The 25459-nt window shown below is 33.9% G+C and overlaps 1 protein-coding gene across 1 annotated transcript in view; it reads left to right on the top strand.

The window, feature by feature from the left end:
* Positions 1-790: 790 nt before the first annotated feature.
* The window catches only part of MALRD1 (MAM and LDL receptor class A domain containing 1), a 580486-nt gene continuing 555817 nt past the window's right edge, over positions 791-25459 (top strand). The window contains exons 1-3 of the mRNA XM_024765840.1: positions 791-805; positions 1508-1763; positions 10549-10689. Of these exons, the coding sequence (XP_024621608.1) occupies positions 791-805; positions 1508-1763; positions 10549-10689 (412 nt within the window). The remainder of the gene's footprint in view (positions 806-1507; positions 1764-10548; positions 10690-25459) is intronic.

Raw genomic sequence — 25459 nt, 5'->3', positions numbered from 1 at the left:
TAGTTTTTGATTCAAGTAGGCAAGTCAATTAGGCTATGTGTTTTGTGTGTGTGTGTTTGTGTGTGTGTGCTGGAAGAACACTTAAGATATTGGTTTGAGTAACATGTCATATCAGGACTTCAGATATAGATTTGGGAGATAACTATGTATAGATATTACTTGAAATTATGAGCATGAAGAGGAAGCCTAGAAAAAAGTGTAATCTGAGCAGAGAGGAGGACTAATGTTGAACTATAAGTATAGTCAACATTTAAGAGATACACAAAGAGAGAAGTAGGCAATGTGTTTCTTAGAATTCATTTACAAAGCAGAGAGGTAAGGAGAATGAATATTTCTGAAATTGGAATGGAGCACAGAGCAATGAAATGCTAAATGGTCAATTATAATAGGGCAAATTATGGATTTTCCTCCTAGAATCCTGAATGCTCATATCTTAGAACATTGTTTTTACTGAGTCTTTTTTCTTAGAATATTTGGAAAATCTGCTTTCTTTGTATCTTCTTTAAAAGCACAGAAGCGTTTTCTGTCCCTGATCTATGGTTTTTTCCACCCTGCATTCTCCAGTCTCTTCTTATAGTCTTGGTGTCTCCGTCTCTTACAGTTATAGTGCAGAAATTAAAAGAAGATAGTTGAATAGAACTTCAAGATGCCTTTAAGAAATCAAGTATAAAGGAATATTTTGAATATTTAACTCCATATAATTTCTATAATTCTTCACCTTCATAAAATTTTATTATTTATAATATAAAGTTCAGGTGTTCTGAACTTTAGTGTACTGTTCATTCTGAATATGGATTCTGAAATTGTATGTTTCACTTGTAAAAGCACATGAAGATGAATTGACATGAAAATCTGTGTACTGCAGAGGAAGAAACACTGCACTCGGTAGCAGGATATTTGAATTCCAGTTTCTAATACCAAATTACTGTGTTTCCTCATAAGTATCCCTTAATTTTCTTGGGTCCAAGTAATGTGATTTGGAAAATAATGATCCCCGATGTCCCTTCAGTTTTTAAAATTCTGTGGTTTTCAGTTTATCTAAGCAAGCAATGCAAAGTTTCCATTCAGTGATAGAGGACAAGCATTTCATTCTCATGAAACAGTTCTAATAATTGGGCCTGAAGTATTTGAATGAGTTTTAGTGACAATAATGTTCTAAATTACATGAACATGATTAAGCATAGGAATTGATATAGAACCTTTTATGTTACTTATAACTTTATTGTAATTTTCCTCCCATTTATGTGCCTGCCCTTTAGTAGTTAATGCTATGTCCTGAAAGAAAAATTTATCATAAGGGCTTAAATTGTTTAAACATGGTATACATAGGGCAATAAACATCTGTGATTAGCTAGATAGAGAAATGGTGCAATTGTTCAAGTTAAATATTTTCCAAAGACACTCCCCTGAGAGAGTAAATGAACTGCCTTGGACTCATTTGTTAAGAGTTGCGGATAGTTACCAGCAGTTTCAGTCATAAGAAGCAAATCTGGAAATCAAAAAATAGAGAAAAGTGAAACCCACCCGTTACAACGGCCTGATCTCTAAGAAGACCTATCAAACAGTGCTCCTCTTCCTGGCCGGAATGTTGGCTTTCCTGAAGAATGAAGCTTTTGGTATCCTTTGGATTTCCTGCGTTTTCACCTCTGTACTGGTTCAGCAAGGAATGGAAGCCTTTCAGTGTGACAATGGGGTCTCCTTGCCTCCTGACAATGTGTGTGACTTCACAGATCAGTGTGGCGACATGAGCGATGAACGACAATGTAAGTTCCCTTCCTCTCCCTCCTCCAAGTCCTGTCCACCTTTAGTCCAGAGGCTGCTGAGCCGCCTGGGGGAGGCTAAGACACCTGGCCCTGCATGGATCCCATTTATATGCCTTTAGAGTCAGTCAGAAACTAAAATACTCTTTTTAAGAAAGAGACAGATCCACAAATAAAAATAAGTCTAATTAAAGGGTATCAAATTGCTAAGATTCTAACTAAATGGGATGTATTTTGAATCAGTTTTACCAATTATAAAGAAGGAGCGAAATGTAGAAAGGTAGCTTTTAATGGTATATCAGTGAAACAAGATTTGAAAGAAGCTTGTGACTGCAGTTTTAAAATGCTGTGATGGAAATTATGAACTTAAGTTTGAGTTCAGTATGGGAATATTTGAAATGAATTTTAGGTTGGGTGAGAAGATTTTATTTTTGCTTATAGGACACTACCACCAAGTGAGTTGGTACCTCTCATACACAGAGCATAACTGACTTATATCCTTTGATTCTAAGGCAGAGGAAAAAGTGCAAGCCTCAGAGGGTGCAGGGCCCAGACTTAGATCCTGGGTGAACCATCTACTAATTGTGTGATTTTGAACCTCCAGTTTATTATAAGAGGTCATAAAGTGAGATAAACTGATCTCACTGGCAGGAAAATACTCCAGGTATAACATTAATAAAAGTTTACCAAGGGAAGATATGGGTAGAGACATGCATGTTTCTGTAGTTTCTATTATCAGTATCACATCCTGAAAGAAGACTGCATTTCATCAATGGAACTAGCGCCCTTCCTACAGTCACCTTTCATAAAAAACATTATCATACAATTAAATAGGTTCATTCACGTTGATTTTTAGTAACTATTGACTCAATTATTTAGAGGCACTAAGTCTAGTATTTTAGAGCAATGTGCTCAAACGTATTTTCTACTTTTTATTCAGATACTATATTAATTAGTGTTTACAGAATTCTTCATTTTCTTCTCCTACATAAGGTTCTACATGTTTGTTTTTACCATTGTTGGAATTCTATTCAAATATTCAGTCGTTATTACTTTAAAACAAGAGGAGTGATTACTGAATAATTTCTTCTCTTTAGAAGGAAACAGGTGGAAGATTTTTCTCCCATAGTTTGGGAATTGTGATCGTGCTGTTTGCACTTTGTGTTTAACAATTCCTAAGACGGGGATTCATTTTATATTTGTCCCATTTCCCCAGAGACGCTACATGTGGATGTGCTGTCCTTTCTCTGGCCTGTCTGGGGAAAGCCCTTGCTGTTCTTCGGTGAGCAGCTAAGATGAACCACTCGGTTGGTTTGACAAGAAATGCAAAGTCCCTTCCATCACTAATCCCTCTGAAGCGTCCTTTCAGTGTGGTTGCTGTGATAACATGCGTAGTCCCGCTTCAGGGAAAAGGTTAATGCGAAAGAAGGGGAAAGCCGCCGAGTGGGCAAGGTCTCCGCTACATGAAAGATACTAATAAGCCCAGCCTTAGAGGAGAGTGAAGGAACGGATTTGTCGAATAAACAAATTTCATTTTAAATGTTACACTGGGAGGTCACCTTTTGGCTTTTTCGCTTTTCATTTCTGAGAAGTTTCCACTTCGGTATTTTATTTAAAATGGGATAACCTGTAGATCAAATTGAGAATCACTTTAAAGTGTGAGTTTCTTTTGTACACCCACTAGGGGGAAAATATTGTGGAGGAATAATGATGGCCAAGCAGCTTTTCTCTTGAAAATTTGTGATGCTAAAATTATAGACAAGATTTTTTTTTTTTTTACTCAAGCTGACTTTATAATGATGTTTCAGTAGTCACATTTCGGGAAAAAAATTAATCTGTGACCCTCTTTAAAGTACAAATGGTGTGAGCTTTAAAGAAATAGATTAATATGTTGACTTTTTAAAATGAAATTGGCATAGTTGAAGTTGAAATTTGGATGCAACTGACTCTATTAATAGTGTTTTTGAAATTTTTTAAATTTTACATGATGGACCTGTTTTTCAGAATACTTGAACCTATTATTTTAACTCAGTATTTTTAAAAGATATTAGATTTAAAAAGACTAAACCTTCACAGTGAAATAAATTCTATTTATACACAATATTGAACACAATAAATCGTGAGCAAGAAAAATAATTTTTAGGTGTAACAACTATTTGGTTCTAATGTTGACAAGAATCTCTCTTTATTAGAATTTATTAATATCCTGAGCCAGGGAAGTACATGTCGTGGTACTGATCTGGGTATTTTTAAAAAATTATGTTTCTAGTGTTGCAATGTCTGCTTCTATGCAGAACCCCATTGCCTGGGCTTCCTCATTCTATTAAGCACAGCAATAATTTAGTTCCTCTTCTAGTAATTGTTCAGAATTATTTGATATATAAAGGCTTTACTATGTTTTAGTTTTACTCAACAGTAAAACAGTAATATTACTTATGTTGCTATTCAGATCCAAGTCAACCATAAGACTATAAACTGTAATGTTGATACAGTGTTACAATGTTGAGATATATCCCCTGCAGTGGGTTTCTACCACTGGAATATTACCAGAAAATACTCCAGTATTTTCTCAGAAATTACTCCAGTAATTAGATAATTACCGTAGCATACCTGAAGTTAGTATTAACATTAACTGTTCCATACGTTTACTTTTAGAGCTAAAATTACTGTGACTCAAAATGGAAAAATATATTCAGTTAAATAATTTCTCCCCTACGTACATGTCTTACTTAAGAACATTTCCATTTGGTCTATTTTCAATACTTTGATTTGATGAAATATATCATAAAGTTTTGAAGTATTACCTAACTTCTTTTGCAAACTTTTTTGGATTTAGGCATAATAATTTTTTCAAAAGGTCTTTACTTCATATAAATCTAAATTTGTATGTGAAATGTGTGAAAATTACATTAGAGGTGCATTCTGAAAATCTGAGAGGTGATAGCGTTTAATCAGATGATAGTAAGTACATTGTTTCTTCAGTAGGATGACATAAATGTCAACTACTTTTAAAAGTAGTTGTAGAAGTTCATTAAAATACTTGAAGATAAGCATTAATAGAGTGAAATGTGAGATTTCATGTGCAATATTTATCTTACCACTACATTGGATGCAAAATGTTTTAAGCATATTTTTTATTAATCAACTAAAACTCCTATTCATCATAGCAAAATGTCTCAGTTTGGGCTATTATAACAAATTCTGTGAAATTTACTAATCTTGAAACAGTGTTAAAGTTAAAATATGGTTTGGAAATCTTTTTCTCATGTGACAGTGATGGTATCTATGTCAAATTCTTGCCAAAGATGTGCTCAATGGCTTGAGATTAAACGCAACTATATGACAAGATTCCAACTTAAGTAATACTAGATAATTCTGGTGTGAGCTATGGAAGTTGTAATTCCATATGCTATCACATACCTTTCTGATTTACAGTTTTTCCTGTTTTTGTTTCAATGAAACTAATAAAATTACTTCAGTGTGAAAGATAAACATTTCCCTGATAAAAATTAATTAATGGTTTCACATTGCCAGGCCAAATAATAGCACTCTTTCATGGAAATCTACTTTTGAGAATACATTTTATTTTGATTTAATTGGACTATTTTGAATTTATTTCATCCTTTGCAGGAACTGGCCATTAATTTTTACATTAAATGAGAGTAAGGGAGGTAATTCTTTGTACAAATGTTTTTATATGCTATCTACATGAAGGAAATCATTTTCTAAACAGTAAAATGTATGTAAAATTTTGTGACTACTTAATAAATAGCTTTCCTCAAGAAGGGAAGGAGATAAAAGCACTTAACAATCTTGGAATAGAAAGAAATTACCTTAACACACAAATGGCTGTATATGAAAAACCCACAACTAACGTCATACTCAACAGTGACAGACCGAAAGCCCTCTTTCATCACTTCTGTCAACATAGTACTGGAAGTCCAAGCCAGAGCAATTAGTTAAGAAAAAGAAATAAAAGCAATTCAGATTGGAAATGAACAAGTCAGATTATCTCTGTTCACAGAAAATGTGATCCTAAATGTAGAAAACTCCAAAAGTCTATGAAAAGAATGTCAGAACAAAGAAACAAATTAAGCAAAGTTGCAGGATTCAAAATCAACACACAAAAATCAGTTGCAAGTCTGTGCACTAACAATGAACAATCTAAAAAGGAAATAAAACAAAGTCCATTCATAATAGCCTCAAACAATATAAAATACTCAGGAATAAACATAACCAAGGTTATGAAAACAAAAAATTGTTGCTGGAAGAAATTAAAGAAGATGCAAATAAATGGAAAGACACCTCATGTTCATGGATTGGAAGAATTAATATTGTTTAGATGTCAGTAGTACCCAAAGTGATCTATAGATTCAAAGTAATCCCTCTCAAAATCCCAAGAATACTTTTTGCAGAAATAGTAAAATTCATCCTAGAATGCATATGGAATCTTAAGGGACCCTAAATATCCAAAACAATCTTGAAAAAGAACCACCTTATAGCCCTCACACTTAATGATTTCAAAACTTACTACAAAGCTACAGTAATTAAGAATATGGAATTGGCATAAAGACAGACACTAGGCCAATGAAATACAATAGAGAGCCTAGAAATTAGCCGTCTCATAGATGGTCAGATGATTTTTGACAAGGGTGCCAAGACCATTCAATGGGGAAAGAATAGTCTTTTCAACAGTGTGGTAGAAACTGGACGTCTATATGCAAAAAGATTAAACTTGGACCCCTACCTTACAGCATATCCAAAATGTACTCAAAATGGGTTAAAGACCTAAATGTAAGAGCTAGAACTATAAAACTCTTAGAAGAAAACACAGGGGAAAAGCCTCATAACATTGGATTTGGCAATGATTTTTTGGCAATCACAGGCCACAGAGAAAAACTAGATAAATTACAGCTCATTAAAATGAAAAACTTTTGTGTATCAAAGGACACCATCAGAATGAGAAGTCAATCCATGGAATGGAAGAAAATGTTTTCAAACTATATATCTAAGACATTGACATGCAGAATAAATAAAGAACTCGTACAATTCAACAACAAAAAACAAGCAATGAACGAAGGACCTGAATGGACATTTCTCTGGAGGAGATATCCAGATGTCCAATAAGCACATGAAAAGATGTTCAATATCATTGATCATTTGGAAAATGCAAGTCAAAAGCACAGTGAGATACCACCTCACATCTATTGGGATGGCTATTATAAACAAACAAAACCCAAGAAAATAACAAGTATTGGCAAAGATGTTGAGAAATTGGAACACTTGTGCATTGGTGGTGGGAATGTAAAGCCTTTTTGCTTCTGTGGAAATGGTATGGCAATTCCATTCAATATTAGAAATAGAATTACTGTATAATACAGCCATTCAAATCTGGAGACATATCAAAAAGAGATGAAAAAAGGGACTCCAACAGATTTTTGTACACCCATGTTGATAACAACCTTATTCCCAATAGCCAAAAAGTGGAAGCAACCCAAGTATCCTCCAGCAGGTGAATGCATAAATAAAATATGGTAGATACATACAGTGGAATATTATTCAGCTTTGAAAGGAAGGAGATTCTGACACATGCTACGACATGGCTGAACCTTGAGGACAATTATACTAAGTGAAATAAACCAATCACAAAAGGACAAATATTGCATGATTCCACTTATATGAGGTACCTGGAGTAGTCAGATTTTTAGACAGAAAGTAGAATGGTGGTTCCGAGGGGCTGAGGGGAGGGAGGAATGAAAAGTTTCAGTTGGGGAAAATGAAACAGTTGTGGACTTGGATGGTAGTGATGGTTAAAATGATGCATTTTATATTTTGGCACAGTTTTCCAAGAAAAGCAGGATTTAACATTAGGAAAGTCTATAACTGTGCCTCATAGAACTTTCAGGAGGAAAAGAAACGTGCATTATTAATATAGGCCCAGGCAAAATTGTGAAATAAATGGCTTGCTTTTAATACCTTCTACCTCTCCTTTTTAGAGTTCTCCTGACTCTTACAGTTTCCCTGTCTTCTAAGAACTTTATATTGTGATGATCTACTCATACTAAGTTAATCCCGAGTTCTGCATCAATTTCTTCACCGCTACCACTATTAAAATTTTTTCTATTCCTTACCATTTTCTCAGAAGCATGCCCTATGTTAACTATCACTTGAGGATATAGTTTAATATTTTTCTCCACTTATGGTGTTAATGATTGAATCCATGAATGGCTCTGCAGTAAAATTTTAATGAGAGAATCTGGCATGGTGGAAGCCAATTCAGAAGATAATTGGGTCTTCCAAGCAACCTCAAAGCACAACATGGAGATACCCTCTCTTTTTCACTGCAGTATGCTGGACCTGCGGGATCACAAAATTAAAAACAAAATGATGAGCTGCTCAAGTTCAAAAAGCTGAGGAACATGGATTCTCCTAAGTTCCTGCATCCCATTCCTCCTGTTCCATATGTTGTCCAGCTGCAGCATTGCTGTGGTAGCAGGAAAATCTCCACGCAGACACACTTTAGTATAGCAAGTACTATCAGATTTGAATGTAGATGTGTGGGATATGAGATTATAAAAGGCAAATCAACCACAATTCAGGAAAAATTGTTCAAATGGTTTAAAATACACAATTCTCTACTGGGAGGAAAATGAATACTTAGAAAATTTTCTGATACATTTTTGAATAATCTGGCAGTTATGAGAAGTTCATGATTGCTTTTTAAATAACAATTAGTTGAAAAACGTATGCTCATTAGATTCATTTTGTAACAAAAGGAACCCCTGTTGAGACTATTCAGAAATAAAAATGTTTCATTTAGCTATTTTTCTAGTTCTAACACTTCCAGAATACATCATCATTATCCTTGTTTATTAAAGAGAACAAAGAACATTGGAAACAGACATCAACTAAGTAATTGTAATGCCAGGTAATTTCTTGGTATTTAGAAACTGTTTGACACCTATGGGAGTGTGTGTGTACTTTTCATACACATAATTGCTGAAATATGGTGATAAAAATAGTTTAGAATATTTTGTAATCACAAGTAGATCATTGGAAAAAATGCTGGGACTAAAAGAGACTTGAAAACACACATACTTATGAAGATACATATGCATAACTAGTTGAATGACACGCACATTCATATACAAATAACTAATATAATTTAGTTCACTTTCTGTTTAACCAGCTTCCCTGGACCACTAGGGGTCCATGAGGTAATGATTGGGATATTCTGGATATTCTAAATATTTCAAAGGCCTTAAGGCAATCGTAAATTTAAGCACGGGATGATTCACAGACTAATCAAGTTTCTCAGCTTTTCGATAGAATGACATGAATTCTGCCTGGAAATACTGGTTTCCTCAGTATTAGAAACTCCGACAGGTCTCTAATTCTAGAGGTAAAAGTGGGTTAGTGGCTTAACAATGAGACCTTGGAACAGAGCTTTAAGAATTCAGGTTCTGGAGTCAAAAAAGACCTGGTTCCAATCTTGGCCCCAACGTTCACTGGCTGCCTGCTTCGTAAGGTTTTTTTGAGGAGTAAATAAACTACCGCACTTAGAATGCCTAGCACTGATCTCCCTCAGTAAATCGTGGCTATTAAGATACCTGTTAACATTACAGAATACAGCTGCTTTGTAAAATCTTTCAAAATAAGGAACCTAGGACTAAAAATAATAAAATAGACCATTGGTAGTAAAGCAGGTTTAGATAATGTTTAAAAGTGTAGTTTCTAATTCAGCTTTCAGTACTCACATGGATGTTCTCAAGGATATGCACCAGATGTATTATTACTAAATAATATTTTTCCGAAATGTGACTAAAAATTATGTTTTTGTGACTGGGTTGCCAGGCACTGTCTATCTACTAATCAGAATAACCACTGTGGCTAATGCAACCAGTTAGCACAAGAACAAGCTTGTCAAAGGAACATCTCCAGTTACTAAGAGCTACAGCCCAGGGACGGTATAGTTGCCATTGAATTAATCTGTTTTTTTAGAGAGTGACATTTACAGATGGTGGATAATGGAATAAAGCCCTCCTTGGGGGGTTATTGTGAGCAACCAAGTGTCCAGATCTTTCTCCCTCTCCCAAGCCTCTAGGATCACTTATACCAAGAGAAAAAGAAAAGAAAAAAAAAAAAGCCAGAAAATGCCTTGTTGTGATTAAAAACACCAGGGATTTCAAGAACATTGAGAGGTGCTATGCTTAATTCCAGGGTTCCGTCGCAGCCACAATGGCTGAATTTGTATCAGAGGGTCCTCTCTGAAATGGTCTGCCCAAACCTGAAATTCTGGTATGGCTGGAGCATTAAGGTGGATTTGAAGATGTAACCTTAATAATAATGCCTCATATTTTGTGGTGCCTAAGAGTTGTATTTATATATATATTATGTCATAAGATCCTCACAGCAGTCATTTGAGGGAGAAAGGGCAGCATGCCATTATTTCCGTTTCATAGGTGAAGAAAATGGCGTGGTGTGGTTAAGTGGTTTAGCAAGGCACTCAGTTAATAAGAGACAAAATCAAGATTAGGTCCTCAGTCTTCTGACCTCATGAGTGACATTCTTTCTGTATGACCACACTGGTTTTTAATATGTGGTGATTGATTCGAATGTCATGTGCAAAAAAGCTTTGCATTGATGAAGTAGACTTAAATTGTGAGAAATGATCCTGATGTTAATCTCTTTGTAATTTGTTCCTAAGCTTTCTTTTTCGCCTATTGTTTTATTTCTTAAAAAGCCACATGTGGGGTTGTGAGAGTGGATTTCTTTTTTCTCCCATTAGGCTCAAACTATGAAAGATGTGATTTTGAGGATGGACTCTGTAGTATGATGCAAGATCAGAGTCTGCGACTTGGCTGGGCAAAGAGGAGCGGGATAACTGGCCCATCACCTCCATTTCATGACCACAACGGTGATATGTCTGGTAAGTTAAGTGCTTTGAACTTTTTTTTTTTTTTTTTTTTGTCAAGTGGTTGGTAAGGACAGTAGAATTAGAGCTGATGGTTAGATATTAAGGATGATAATGTCTAATTTTATACATTCTTTAGCTATATTGAAGATATTTATGATTCTAAAATGTCATATTAGATTCTTATAATTGGGTTCCTGGGACCTCAAAGGTCTATCTAGATAATAATTGGGATTTTCTAGCTATTTTGACTCTGTAAGGAAACTGTGAAATTTAAACATAGTACTCCATAGATTAATTTGTCAAATATCTTTGCTTTTGTTTAGACTGATTTTAGCTTTCTCTAGTAATACTTGAATTCTTCCATTGACTAGAGAGCTCTGATGGGAGTTCTGGAGCCAGACATTTATTCATTTCTTTATTTGTTAACTAATGAAGTTCATTCACTTGCCATTTTATACCAGGTGATTAAGATATTTTAGTAAAGCAAAAACTGACTCTGTGCCTGCCTTCACCTGATGGCCTTACACATGGTATGAAAAGAGGTAATCTTTTGCCTGGCATAACTAATTGAAGGCTGGTGATTTTTTAATAAACTATATGCTTCTCTCAAATAAATACAACTAAGTGTTAAATATGAGTATTCCCTAGAGACAATTTAAAGCGATTGGATGTTAGTGGTTTGGAAGTGTTTACATAAATACTATACATGTGGTTAGAATGCTGGTGCTGTCACTTACTAGCTATGTAATCTTGAGCAATTTACTTTGTTAAACCTTGGTTTTCTCAACTCTAAAATCTATCCTAAGATAGGATTTGAGAGCTAAGTAAGATATTGTAAGTAGAGCTTGTCATAAAATACCTAATAAAAGTTGATGTTTAGTACATTTCTGAATAATTTTGGTGTTCCTAATTTTAACTCTTATGTAAGTAAAATGGAGTTTATTGTCCTTGGCTTTGATGACAAAAATAAGTTTTAAAAAAGAGTGTTTAACAATTGTTAGGAATAAGCCAACTTTATCACTAAAAATAAAGACGGGGGGAGCCAGACTTCACAAACGGGACTGACTCACTGCAATTACATGAAACATTTATTATGGGTACTGTTGTGTTAGATGGTGATATTAAATCTGGTTCCCAAATTTTAGCCATTGTAATTCCATTTCCCTTTTAGAACCTCCTCACTGTTTTTTCCTTTTACTTAGAAGAAGATTTTTCACAGTATACAGTTACTTACCTTAGTCTCCATCATGGGCAGCATACTTGATACTTTCTTTTTATGTTATATGTGGCTCTGATTCTCTTCTTCTTGCCACCTCGTCTTGAAGTTAGACAACATCAGGGTCTCCACCTCTTTTCTCCTCCATTTCCTCCCTCTTTCTTTCTTCCTTCTCTTTTCTTATTTTGCCATTTGACAGCCTAGTAAAGAGATAAAATGGGATCAATTCACATCAAAATTGAAATGTTATGTAGGCAGACACTATCTTAGCTATATCGCTTGGTTTAATTTAAGATCTCTGGAGTCAGACTGGTTGTGCTTGAACACTGGCCCTGCTAACCTGCTAGCTGTGTGGTCTCAGTTTCCTCATCTGTAAAATGGAAATAATAATGATACTATAAGCCTCATAGGGAAAGAGGGGCAAAATGTTGCCTAGCATAATAATTGAAGGCTAGTGGTTTTCATAATAGTGATGCATCTCTTATAACTACAATTAAATGTTAAAATATGAGTATTTCCCTAGAGACTGCTTTAAATAAGCAAATGTTTTGCCTTCAGATATAAGGTGCTTGAAAATGTTTATGGAAAAAGTAGTCATGCTGGAATCTTGTCTCCATTCAACAATCCTTATTTCATGAGTAGTAATAAAATTTTTGATTAACTTACACTTGAAATAATTTGTGAGTGCTCCAGATTAATATCTTTCATCATGTAATCAATGCCTTGAGAAGTTTTCAGAGCTAAGTTTGAAAATCTATTAGAACATTAAAAACATCACTGTGTCAATATTTGAAGTCTACTAAAGCTTGAGGCAAAGTGATTAAGATGTAGTATTGATTTTTAAAAGTGTATAACATTGTAATTAGATAAAATAGTATCATTACACAAATTCAAATATATCTTTGCAGTGATAGTAAAACTTTTTTTAAAGAATGGAATATAATAGCTTTTCTTATAAGAATATAAAAGTTTTTCTTATAACATAAAATATGAGTTTTTCTTAATTCTTATAAAAATAAAGAGTTTTAAATAATTCTAGAATTCAGCTCATGGTAAAGGTGATACGTGAGGTTTTTAAAATATATAGTTCTCTGTAAACCTAAACTGTATAGGTTATCAAAGATAAAAAAACATGATTTGTAAAGTTAATATTTCCTTTTATACCACAGATTATTTTTCTTATTTGGGTATTTAAAATTAGGTTTAAATAGGATTATGAGAACTTTTGTTATTTTAACCAATTGCTAAGTTGGGTCTAAAACCCATATATTATATTATGAAACACACACACTATTAAACAGCATCCAGTCTTTTTATTTTGTTCTAGGTTTTGTTCTAGGTTTTATTTTGTTCTAGGATCATCATACAGGTATGATGATCATAGTCTAGGACTGGAGGTCCTTTGCCGTCCTCCACAGACACACCTGCAGGACCCATTTCTGCGGCATTTCTTTGGTCATGTGGGATTGTTGGACAGCACATAATAGCTTTGAAAGTTTCATCTACGCTGTGTTTCTTAATTTATGGCCGTACTAGCTCTATTTTGCCTAGTAAGCTATGAACAGGATCTATGGACCCACTTATTTTTTTATTTGTATGTTCCCCCAACAAGAGTTTATTATAAAAATTTTCAAGAATGTGAAAAAGTTTGAAAAAACTTACTGTGACTAACCATATACCTACCACTTAGGTTATATAATTAAAATTACTATTCTATGTTTGTTTTATCTATATCTATCCATCCACCCAACCCTTTCTCCATCCATCAATCTGTCATATTTTCTATGCATTCAGAGAAAGTTGCAGGAATAACTTTACCGCAAATACGGCAACATGGTATCATTGACTAGACGCAGAGATCAACAAACCATGTCCTGTGGGTCATTTTCCTAGTTTTGTAAATACAGTTGTAGTGGAACACAGCCATGCCCATTCATTCACAAATTGTCTGTGGCTGCTTTTGTACTACAGTCTTGGAGTTGAGTGGTTGTGACAGTGACCGTATGTCGACAAAGCCTAAACTATTTGGTCCCTTAAGAAAAAGTTTGTCCTTGTGCTGGAGTTAGGTATTCATTACAGTTCTTTTTTTTTCCCTATGAAAATACCAGTTTAAGTGTATCAGTACTATTGGATAAGTTCTGACAAATGCATTCACCTGTGCAACTCAAACCCCTAACAAAATGTGAAACATTACTGTCACACCAGAGAGTCCCCTCAGGTCCCTTCCTAGTCAATCCTTGCTCCCATCCTCTGCTCTCAAAATAATCACTGCTTTAATCCCTTTTCCTCCTCCGTAGATTAGTTTTGCCTATTCTAGAACTTCATATAAATGAACTCGTGCATTGTATGCCCTTTTGTGTAAGGCTTTTCTCACTTTGCTCTCAGATTCATCCAGGTTGTAGCATGTAACATGACTTCTTTCCTTTTTATTGCTGAGCAGTTTGCAATTGAATAAGTTTGTTCGTCAGATCTCCTATTGATGGACACCTGTGTTTTTTTCCTGTTTTGGGCTATTATAAATACAACTGCTACGAATGTTTTTGTACAAGTCATGGTGAATATATGTTTTTAACTCTCTTTGGTAAATACCTAGAACTGAAATGCTGCGTCAATGGATGTTTACTTTTATGAGAACTGCCAGAGCTTTTTCTAAGGTAGCTGTGCAATTTGACACTCCTACCAACAATCTATGAGACTTCTTGTTGTTCTACACCTTTGTTAATATTTTCTATTTACTGGTTTCATTTTGATCATTCTGCTAGGTATGTGGTGGTATCTCACTGCGGTTTGAATTTGAATTTTCCTGATGACTGTTGATATTGGTCTCTTTTGCATGAGCTTATTGGCTATTAATATATCTTCTTTTGTAAATTTTCTACTCACATATTTTGCTTACTTTTTATTGGGCTACTTGTTTTTTATGAATGAGCTGTAATTTTTAAAATAGGCTCTAATTTTGGAGTACATTCACGGCAAAATTGAATAGACCTCACAGGTTTCCTGCACACCCCATGCTCCCACATACACACAGCCTCCCCCCACTACAAAACTTCCTCACCAGAGTGGTACATATGTTACAATCAATGAACCTACACGGGCACATAATTTTCACGCAACGTCCGTAGTTTATATTAGGGTTCACTCTTGGCGTTGTACACTCTATGGATTTGGACAAATGTATAATGACATGTATTGATATGCATTTAAGTTTCATCTATCTCTTTTCATGGCTTGATAGATCATTTCTTTTTAGTGGTGAATAATATTCCCCTGTCTGGATGTACCGTAGTTTACCCATTCACCTGCTGAAGGGCATCTTGGTTGTTTCCACATTTTGGCAATTATGAATAAAGCTACCGTAAACATCCAGCCGCTGTTTTTTGTGTGCACGTAAGTTTTCAGCTCCTTTGTATAAATACCAAGGAACATGACTGCTTGATTCTATGGTGAGGGTATGCTTAGTTTTATAAGAAACTGCCAGTCTTCTAAAGTGGCTGTACCATTTTGCATTCCCATCAGCAATGGATGAGAGTTCCTTGTACCAGTTTTTATATATCTTGGCTTCCCATTCTTTCTAAGATTTATGCTTACAAATATTTTCTCCAAGTCTGTGGAATGTATATTAATCTTCTTATTGATATTTTTAATGAGAAGTCTTTAATTTTATGAAATCCATTTGTTCTATTTTTACTGTGTCAAATTTGTTGGCATGAAGTTGTCTTTCAGTGTCTGTAGAATGTATAGCAACAACCCCTCTTATTCCTGCTGTTGATTATTTGTGTTTTATCTCCTCTCTTCTCTTCTCTGCTACCTAGGATTTTCCTTTTATTTATTTTTCTTTTTTTGTCTTATTTCCTGAAGTGGAAATTTTGGTTCACCAGTTTTGATATATATTATTCAGTTAAAACATTTTCTAATTTCCTTTGTAACTTATTCTTTGGTCCATGGATTATTTAGAAGTGTGTTGTTGAATTTCCAAATATTATGTTTGTGGGGTTTTGACATATTATTATTGACTTCTAATTTTAATTACCTTTTGGTTAATACATTCTTTTATTTCAGTCTTTTAAAATATTTTGAGACTTAGTTTATGATACAGCATGTAATCTATCTTGGTGAAAATACCAGGTGAATTAGAAAAGAATGTGTATTCTGCAATTATTGGGTATAGGGGTCTATAACTATCATTTAGGTTAAGGTGATAAAATAGTGTGCAAGTCATCTATCTTTTCTTATGTTGTTTTTACGATATATTTTTTCCTATTGTTTGTTTTCAACCTGTCTGTGTCTTTATACTTAAAGTGTGTCTCTGGGAGACATCATATAGTTGAATCTTGCTTTTGTATCCATTATGATAATTCATTTCATTGGAATGTTTAATCCATTTAATTTAATGTAATAATTGGTATTGTTAGATTTATCTCAACATTTTGTTGTTTGTCTTCTGTTTGAACATTCTGTTTTTGATCCTTCTGGTCTCCTTCTCTGCCTTCTTTGGGATTATTTGAATATTTTAAAAAATCCTGTTTTAATTGGCTTTTTAGATGTATGTCTTAACATTTAATTTTGTAGTAACTCTAGGGATTGTGGCATATACTCTTAACTCTTTATAGTGTACTTAAAATTGATATTGTAAAATATACTTACAATGTAGAAAATTTAGAAAAGCATAGGTCATTTATCCCTTTCTCATTGTCCTTTAAAGTATAGTGATCCCATGTATTACATCTATAATCTATAATATGTAAGTTATAAAGCTTACACGTCAATGCTATTTTTCTTTAAATATTATTAAAAATAAATTAAGAGGAAAAATATTCTTTTATCATATACATTACTTGCAATAATCTCCATTTCTTCTGAGTTTGTCTCTAGTATCATTTCTCTTCAGCATAAAGAATTTCCTTTAGTATTTCTTGTAGTTCAGTTCTGCTAATGATAAATTGTTAGTTTTCCTTTACTGAAAATATCTTTATTTTCCCTTTATTCTTGAAATATATTCTCATTAGATATAGAATTGTTTCATGCACATGTTTTTCTTTTAGTGCTTTGAAGATATTTCCCTGTCTTCTGGCCTCCCTATTCCCTGATGTGACATTCACAGTTATTAAAATGATTGTTTTGCTATATTTAATATAGCTTTGTTTTTCTTAGTGCTATCAAGATATTTTATGTTGGTTTTAATCAATTGGCTATAATGTGCCTAGGCATGAGATTTTTAAAAGTCCTAATCAGGTTAAATAAGCTTCATGAATTTTAAATTGTTTTTCCGCCAGTATTGGAAAGTGTTCTCCCCTTATTTATTCAGATATATTTTTCCATCTCATTCTTTCTCTCCTCTCCTTCTTGGACTTCAACCATCATGATGTTAGACAACATGTCTAACATATTGTTATTGAGGGTCTTATATAGTTTGATTGTTTTCTCTTTTTTCACATTGAACAATTTCAATTGATTTATTTTCAAGTTCTGTGATTTTTTCCATGTCATCTTTAATATGCTTATAAGCCTATCTAATGAACTTTTAAAAATATCAGATATTACATAAAAATTTTCATTTAATTGCTTTTAAATTGTGTTAATTTCTCTACTAAGATCTCTTATCCTTTCATGCATTATGAGTGTATTGTCCTTCACTGAGCATCAGTATAATTGGAATTTAGAAATCCTTGTCTCCTTCATCTCAGAGTTGACCTCTGTTGACTGTCTTTTCCCATGGCATGGTCGTATTTTCCTGGTCCTTTTTCTGTCAAATAATTTTGGATCATATCTATGACACTGTAAATTTACTACTGTAGAGTCTCTGGATTCTGTTGTATTTATTGAGAGTATTTATGATTGATTTCGTTTAAGTAGATGATTAGCTTGCTTAGACTCAAATTGAGAATTCTGTTTTGTAGTTTAGATATCAATTCAGTAGTTCAAATATCAATTCAGCTCTTTTAGCTTTAGTTACTAGAAGTGTTCCTTGCACATGCATGCTTCAGTTTGAGGTGGAGATTTGGGTAGAGTTTATTCATAGAACATGGGTCACCCCTTTTTAAGGCTCTTTTCTTTCTAGAATTCTGCCCTTTATTTATGGCGGACCTGCATGTCCTTGGCTTCTTTACCTGATTCTCCAGGCTAAGGAAATAGCAGCCTTTCTAGCAGTGTTTTAGCTGCAGAGGTAGCTTAACCTCAGGCCAAAGCTTTTAGGTTTGTCTTGTTTTTTTAATATAAGCATTATATTCATCACTGGTTTTTCTAACACCAGGGTGTCCTAAACTGATCTATGCTGCCCTTTCTGAAGGGCACTAGGAACCATAATCTATTTCTCAATACTTGGCAGGCTGTGTTATTTAGACAGTGACTTAGATTCTTTTATTAATAAGAAACAGCAAAAGACAAAAAATAGAAAAGAGTCTCATATTCTCACTCTCTAGATCAAGTTTTTATAGCCTTTATAGTCTTAATATCCATTTATTTTGATGTTAGTGAAAAAGTAATGTTTATTTATTTAATATATTTAAAAACTTTTTATTGGGCAAATATCTTATTCCACACATTGTGTATGTGTAGCTATAATAGTGAACAAGAACACAGATCTTGTCCCCAGTGAAGCTGCAATTTAGTAAAGGAGACATTAACCTGAGCGTTAATGTTCTATTCCAGGGATCTGCATGTTTTTTTTAAAGGGCCAGATAGTAAATAATTGTGGCTTTTTAGGGTATACAGTCTGTGTCCCAACTACTCAACTCTGCCACTATACTGCGAAAGTTGCCATAAACAATACTTAAAGATAAAGCATGACTATATTATAATAAAACTTTACTGATGGACACTGGAATTTATAATTCATATAACTTTCACATGTCATAAAATACTATTCTTTTGAATTTTTTTAACCATTTAAAAGTGTAAAAACCCTTAGCTCTCAGGCCATGCAAAATCAGGTGGAAGGTGAGATTTGTCTGCAGGTCATAGTTTGCTGTCCCTTAGTCTGTTCAATAAACATTAATTGAGCAGTTTGCATCTGACAGTATGCAATGGGGATACATAAGTAAAGGATAAAATTCCTCCACTAACAGATAAGTTATAATCTTAATTTTAGTGGTCAGTATTCAATTCATTTTTGTAGCAAACATAGGTGAAGCTTACTTTGATCTATACTCTGATTTTGCAAAGAAATCAGCTTCATTACACTGTTATTTAAAAATTCATCTGAATTTTCAATTATGGAGGAGATTTTATTACAGTAGTTAAGCCTGTTTCTTATAATAAAAATAAGAATTATGTTCATTAAGCGGGTATACAGTGTATTTTTCCACTTGTTGCATTTTTAATATTGTAGTTACACTAGTTTCAAAATAAAAATTAATTAAAGATGAAAAATTTATTGTGTTTATGAAAGACAATTTTATATGTTGGTATCAATTGTTAATTTCAGTTCAAAAGCTCTTATTAAGCCCAGTGTGTGTAAGGCATCATGATAAAGGCTGTGAATGTTATAAAGATTTTTAAGATACATGTTGCATATTAGAGTGTTTATGATCTCTTTGGAAAGCATTCTCAAGAATAACCCAGTTAATTTTAATACAGGGAGAAATTAGAAAAGTACTATAATATTAGTCTGAGCAGATTGCTCTGTGGCTATAGGCAAATTCTGACACTGGAAAGGAGAAGGGCATTTGAGAAAGGACTTGAAAGATGAATGATATTTCAGTGGACAAGGAAGTGAAAGAAATATTTCAAACTGAAAGAACCACATAAGGACCATATAGAGTTACTTGGTGTGCCCAGGCAATAATATAGCAGTCTGCTATGGCTAGAGAATACGGTCTCTGGAAATGAAGATTAGGCCAAAAGTGTATTTGGGAATGTCAGGAATTATGTCACCCAAAGGTTACAGATTTTGCTCATCAGTACCATTTCCTTCCCTCTTTTCCCATCTCTACCCAAACTCCTTCACAGCTGACAGTCCTATTACCAATAATTACCAATACTGTCCAATCAGGCAGTGGAAATGAGAGGGTTGATGGATAATGCAACTCCTCAGCCACACCACATAATTAATTTCAAAGGCATACACATTTGGTACTTCATAATTCATTCTGCCTCAGGTAGTGTTTTGCAGAGAGCTTCTGTGTTTTTTTCTTTCCCACAAATTCTTTGATTGCCAAGTTCATGATATCAGGGTTCTTGATGTGTGCCTGCATGTGTGCATTTAAAATAAGCTACATGAGGTTTATATAATTCTTCTATAAACGTGATGCTTATTTTTTATTGGATAATATATTTGTTTATTTCCTCATTCCTTTTATTTCAAATTCAGGTAATATATCAGTCAGGGAATCATAATTGACAACCCAGATGATTATTTGAATTAACTGATATGACATCAATGAAATTACTCCACATAAATTAGTAGTAAACCTATCTTAAAGTAAACGATATTATTTCACTAATTAGAGCCAAAAAATAATATGTGCTACAATTTCTCTGTAGACATAGAATTTTTTCCTTTATATCATTTGCTTTCCTTTTGGCAGAAATTTTATCTTTACAGGCAGGTGACTTATTTGTTAAATTAGATGAGTATTAATTCAAATTAATTCAGCCTCATACTGAATCCATACTGAACAGAAATACATAAAATAAATGTATATTGAAATAAATATGATACAAATTTCAAAGAATGTACCTTTTGAATCATAGCCAAATGGTCAGTAGACTGAGATTCTGCCAAATGAAAGTGGGCAGGGACTTTTACCAATTAAAGTGGTTGGAAAGGACTCAGAAGATTTTAGTTCTCTGCAAGTGAAGTCTCGCAACTCTGATGATTAGTTATGCTGATTCAGTGTCCTACAACCGAATCAGTAAAGGGAGAACTCGTAGGAACATAACTACTTTAGGCCTCATAGATTTTGGTCAGTACCTTATAACATAGCAAATGGAACAAGGGAACCAAATTAGTGGCTACTGATTGTAGTAGGCAGAATTCTAAAGATGTCCCCCCAAGATTCTCATCCCCTGGTTATTCAAACACTAATCTAGGTAATTCTGTCAAAGGACTTTGCAGTTGTAATTAAAGTTACCAATTAGCTGATCTTAACATGGGAAGATTATCATCGACTGTTCAAATGGGCTGATGTAATTGCATGGTTCCTTAGGACCTTCTATGTACAAGACCATGTCATTTGCAAATAGTTTTACTTTGTTTCCTTTCTGGCTGCCTTTTATTTCATTTCCTTGTCTAATTGCCCACCTAGAAACTTGGGCGCAATGTTGAATGGAATTGGTGATAGCAGATATCCTTATTTCCATTAGTGGAAAACTTTTTAAACTTTTACCATCAGGTTTGATGTTAGCTGAGGGTTTTTTGTAGATGTCATTTATCAGGTAAGCATGTTCACGTCTCTAATATATGAAGTGTTTTTTATCCCAATAAAGTGTTAGACTTTGTCATATGTGTTTTCTGCATCTATTGAGATGATCATGTCATTTTGGGCCTTTATTTATATGGTGTTTTTTTTTTTTTTTGCCGTACGCGGGCCTCTCACTGCCGCGGCCTCTCCCTTTGCTGAGCACAGGCTCTGCACGCACAGGCTCAGCGGCCATGGCTCACAGGCCCAGCTGCTCCGCGGCATGTGGGATCTTCGCGGACCGGGGCACGAACCCATGTACCCTGCATCGGCAGGCGGGCTCTCAACCACTGCGCCACCAGGGAAGCCCTATATGGTGTTTTATAGTGATTAGTTTTCATATAGTGATTGGTTTTCATATGTTGAACCAAATTTGCATTCCTGGGATAAATTCCGCTTGGTCACAGTGAATAATCCTTTTTATATCTTTATGTCTTGCTTGATGAGGCTTTCCAGTATTTTGTTTAGTATTTTTACATGTATGTTCATATGGGATATTGATCTATAATTTTCATTTTTTGATATGTTTGTGACATGTTTGCCAGGTTTTGGTATCAAGGAAATAATGGCCTCACAGAATGAATTGGGAAGTCTTTCCTCTTATAATTTGTGCAAGAGTTGGTGAAGTTAGTGTTAATTCTCTAAATGTTTTATAGAATTCACTAGTTCATCCTTCTGTGACTGAGAATTTCTTTGTGGGGAGCTTTTTGGTTACTGATTCATTGTTTTGTTATCTATTCAGATTTTCTATCTCTACTAGAGTCAGTTTAGGTCCTGAATCAGTTTTTGGGTCTTGCTAGGATTTTTTTCATATTATCAAGGTTATCTAATTCGTTAGCCTGCATTTGTTGATAATGTTTCCTTATAATTCTTTTTATTTCTGTAAAGTTGGCAGTTCTGACCCTTGTTTCACTATTCATTCAGTAAATTGAGTTGTCTTTTTTTTTATTGGTCAGGCTAGTGAAAGATTTGTCAATTTTGTTGATCTTTCCAAAAACCAACTTTTGGTTTACTTAATTTTATTCTATTGGTTGTCTATTCTCTATTTGATTTATTTATGCTCTAATATTTACTATTTTCTTCTACTACTTGCTTTGGGTTTAGTTTGCTCTTCTTCCAGCTTTGTAAGGTGCAAGTTTAGATTGTTGATTTTAAAACTTTTTTTTAAATTTAGTAATTTATAGCTATAAATTTATTTCTAAGCATGAATTTAACTGCATCTCATGCATTTTGATATATTGTATTTTCACAATGCTTCAAAATGCATGAGATGCAGTTAAATTAGTTATTCATCTCAAGTATTTTCTAATTTCTCTTCTGATTTTCACCTTTGACCCATTAGGAGTGTGTTATTTAATTTCTACATATTTGCAAATTTCCTTAATTTCTTTCTGTTTCTGTTTTTCTTTCTTTCTTTCTGTTCTTGACTCAAATCACTCACTCCATTGTAGCTGTAGAACATACTTGTATGATTAACATCCTCTTAAATGTATTGAGACTTGTTTTGTGGCCTAAAATAAGGTCTTTCCTGGAGAACATTTTGTGTACATAATAGAAGCATATGCATTTTGCTGCTGTTGGATAGAGGATTCCATATGCGTCTGTTAGGTCTAACTGGTTTATAGTGTTGCTCAAGTCTTCTGTACCCTTACTGATCTTCTGTCTAATTGTTCTATTCATTCTGAAAAATGGGGTGTTGAAGTTTCCAACTATTATTGTTGAATTCTCTGTTTTCACTTTGACTCTATTAGTTTTTGTTTCTTATATTTTGGGGCTCTGTTTTTAGGTGCATATATATTTATAATTGTTATTTGATGGGTTGATTCTTTTTTCATTATAAATTGTTCTTTTATGTCTCTAATAACATTTTTATTGTGAATTAAAATATGTTTTATGAATTTTCAGCTCTCTTTTAGTTGTTTGTATATTTTTAATATTTCTTTATTTTCAGCCCTTTTATTTGTAGTTGAACTGTTGGCTTATGTCTTTATACAATATATCAACCTCAGACTTTTGATTGATAAGATAGGATTTACACCTGCTATCTGCTGTTTGTTTTGTCTATGTCTGTCTTGTTACTCTGTTCCTCCATTACTGTTTTCTTCTCTGTTACATATATATTTTCTATATGTATTATATATTGTATGTATATACATAAAATTTTGAATTAGTTTACTGGATGCTTTAGGGATTACAACAATCGATGCTGGATTAGAACAATTTAATTGCAATAGTATTTAAGAAATTTGTCCTACCTAGCTCTGTTCTCCCCACCTTTATGCTGTTATTGCCACAAATAGCATCTTAATATATTGTGTGCCCATCAACACTGAATTTTGAGTTTGATTTTTATCAAGTATAACAATCAATTATAGTGATTAGTTATTGATTTTATAATTTATATCTCTTTACTGATAGTCTCTACTTTGTAAGATATCATTCTCATGGTTTCTTAGTTCTTTAGACATGGTTTCCTTTAGATCTTTGAAATATTTTAAATAGCTGATTTAAAGTCTTTTTTTCGGTAGGTCCAGCATCTGGGCTTTCTCAGAGACACTTTTGTTTGATTGTTTTTTTCCTTTGTATGAGTCACATTTTTTTGTTTCTTTGCATTTCTCACAATTTCTTTTGAAACACGGACATCTACAACAATATAATGTGGCAAGTGTGGAAATCTTTTTCCCTCAATTTTACAGTTTGTTGTGGTTTGTTGTATTTGTTGTTTTTACTTTAGTGACTTTCCTGGAATAATTCTGTAAAGTCTTTATTCCTGTCATGTGTGTCCATTGAATTCTCTGCTTGGTCAGCCAAGTGGTCAGCTGTAAAGAGAGTTTCTTAAATGCCTGGAACCAGTAAATTTCCCAGTGTTCGTTGAGGGACTCTATTGTGGTGTATCTTCAACACTTACCTAGGCAGTTGATATCTCTGTCTTATTCTTCACTTCCTGCCTTAAGAGAGCCTCAAAGTCAGCCAGAGATGAGAGCTTAGGGCCTTTTCAGGTCTTTCCAGAGCATGCGTACAGCCCTATGCATGCACATGTCTCTATAGGTTTGCGGGAAGATGTTGGAGCATTTCAAAGTTCCTATGCAACATTTCAGTTTTGCTTTAAGCTTTTGGTTAGTCTATTGTTGACCCCATATGTTATGTACTGCACCAAGCAACAGTAAAGTTAAAACACTTGCCAGTAATTGTTTTCAACACATGCCTACTGTAAACAGTCTATTTGCACTGGGCAATTTCAGACAGCCTTATAAGTGGTGTCTTTCAGGAAACACCAGACATATCAAATAAGGATAATTATTTGATAATTATTTGGTAATGAGGCTTGAAAGAGTTTTAACTCTATTCTGCTCATTTCTGTGGTTGCCATGCTGCCCCAGGAATGTGGGCTGCCATTTTTTATAGTTGCTGTGGAGCTGGAGAGTGGTAGGAATAGGGCCAAGTTAAAAAGAAAAAGAAAAGAAAACCCCCCCTAAAATTTACTGTTTTTACTGAGATTCAGTTATTTATTGAATAAAAGGTCTGCGGTTTGCTGTAAGCTTTACTGTAGCCGTTTTTGCCAATATTTTCATTGTTTTTATTGAGGAGAAAAATTTCAGAGGTCTTTACATTGACATTTTTATTAATCTCACTCTCATTTTTATTGCATATTTTATGATTCCCTAAAGTGATTCACCTAGCCCTTTATCACTGAAGCAGACTTAAATGTATATGGCAACATTTATTTACACAGTGCTAGCAATTATAGGGAATTACTATTTGAGGGTATCCTTTGATACAGTTTTAACAAATATTATGTGCTTATGTTGAACTTGTTAGTTTAATGAACAGGAATGAGGCAAAACTTATGATTCAACAGAAATGGAATTTAATAAACAGAAATTACCAACTTGAAGGAGTTTGTATCTAAGACTGTTATTTAACCTCTGTTATCTGAACTGAGCCATATTTCTGTCACAAATGAACACACTTTTCCTGTTCCAAAAGTTTTGACATTTTAACCTTTGCTTCAGGTCTTGGATCTTGTCACAGTGATCCATTCCTGCAGCCTGATTTTTTTTTTTTGATGTTATCTTACTGTTAAAGTACTCAGTTTTTCGAGTTCCTTTGAGCCCATTGGTTACTCTACAGCATGCAATAGGGTTTCTGTTTCTCCTGCTTGCAT

This window comes from Neophocaena asiaeorientalis, unplaced genomic scaffold (assembly GCF_003031525.2).
Source record: "Neophocaena asiaeorientalis asiaeorientalis breed wild unplaced genomic scaffold, Neophocaena_asiaeorientalis_V1.1 scaffold217, whole genome shotgun sequence".
Lineage (NCBI taxonomy): Eukaryota > Metazoa > Chordata > Mammalia > Artiodactyla > Phocoenidae > Neophocaena > Neophocaena asiaeorientalis.
Note: the sequence above shows the minus strand (reverse complement) of the source record. Positions and strands in the feature narration are given on the sequence as shown.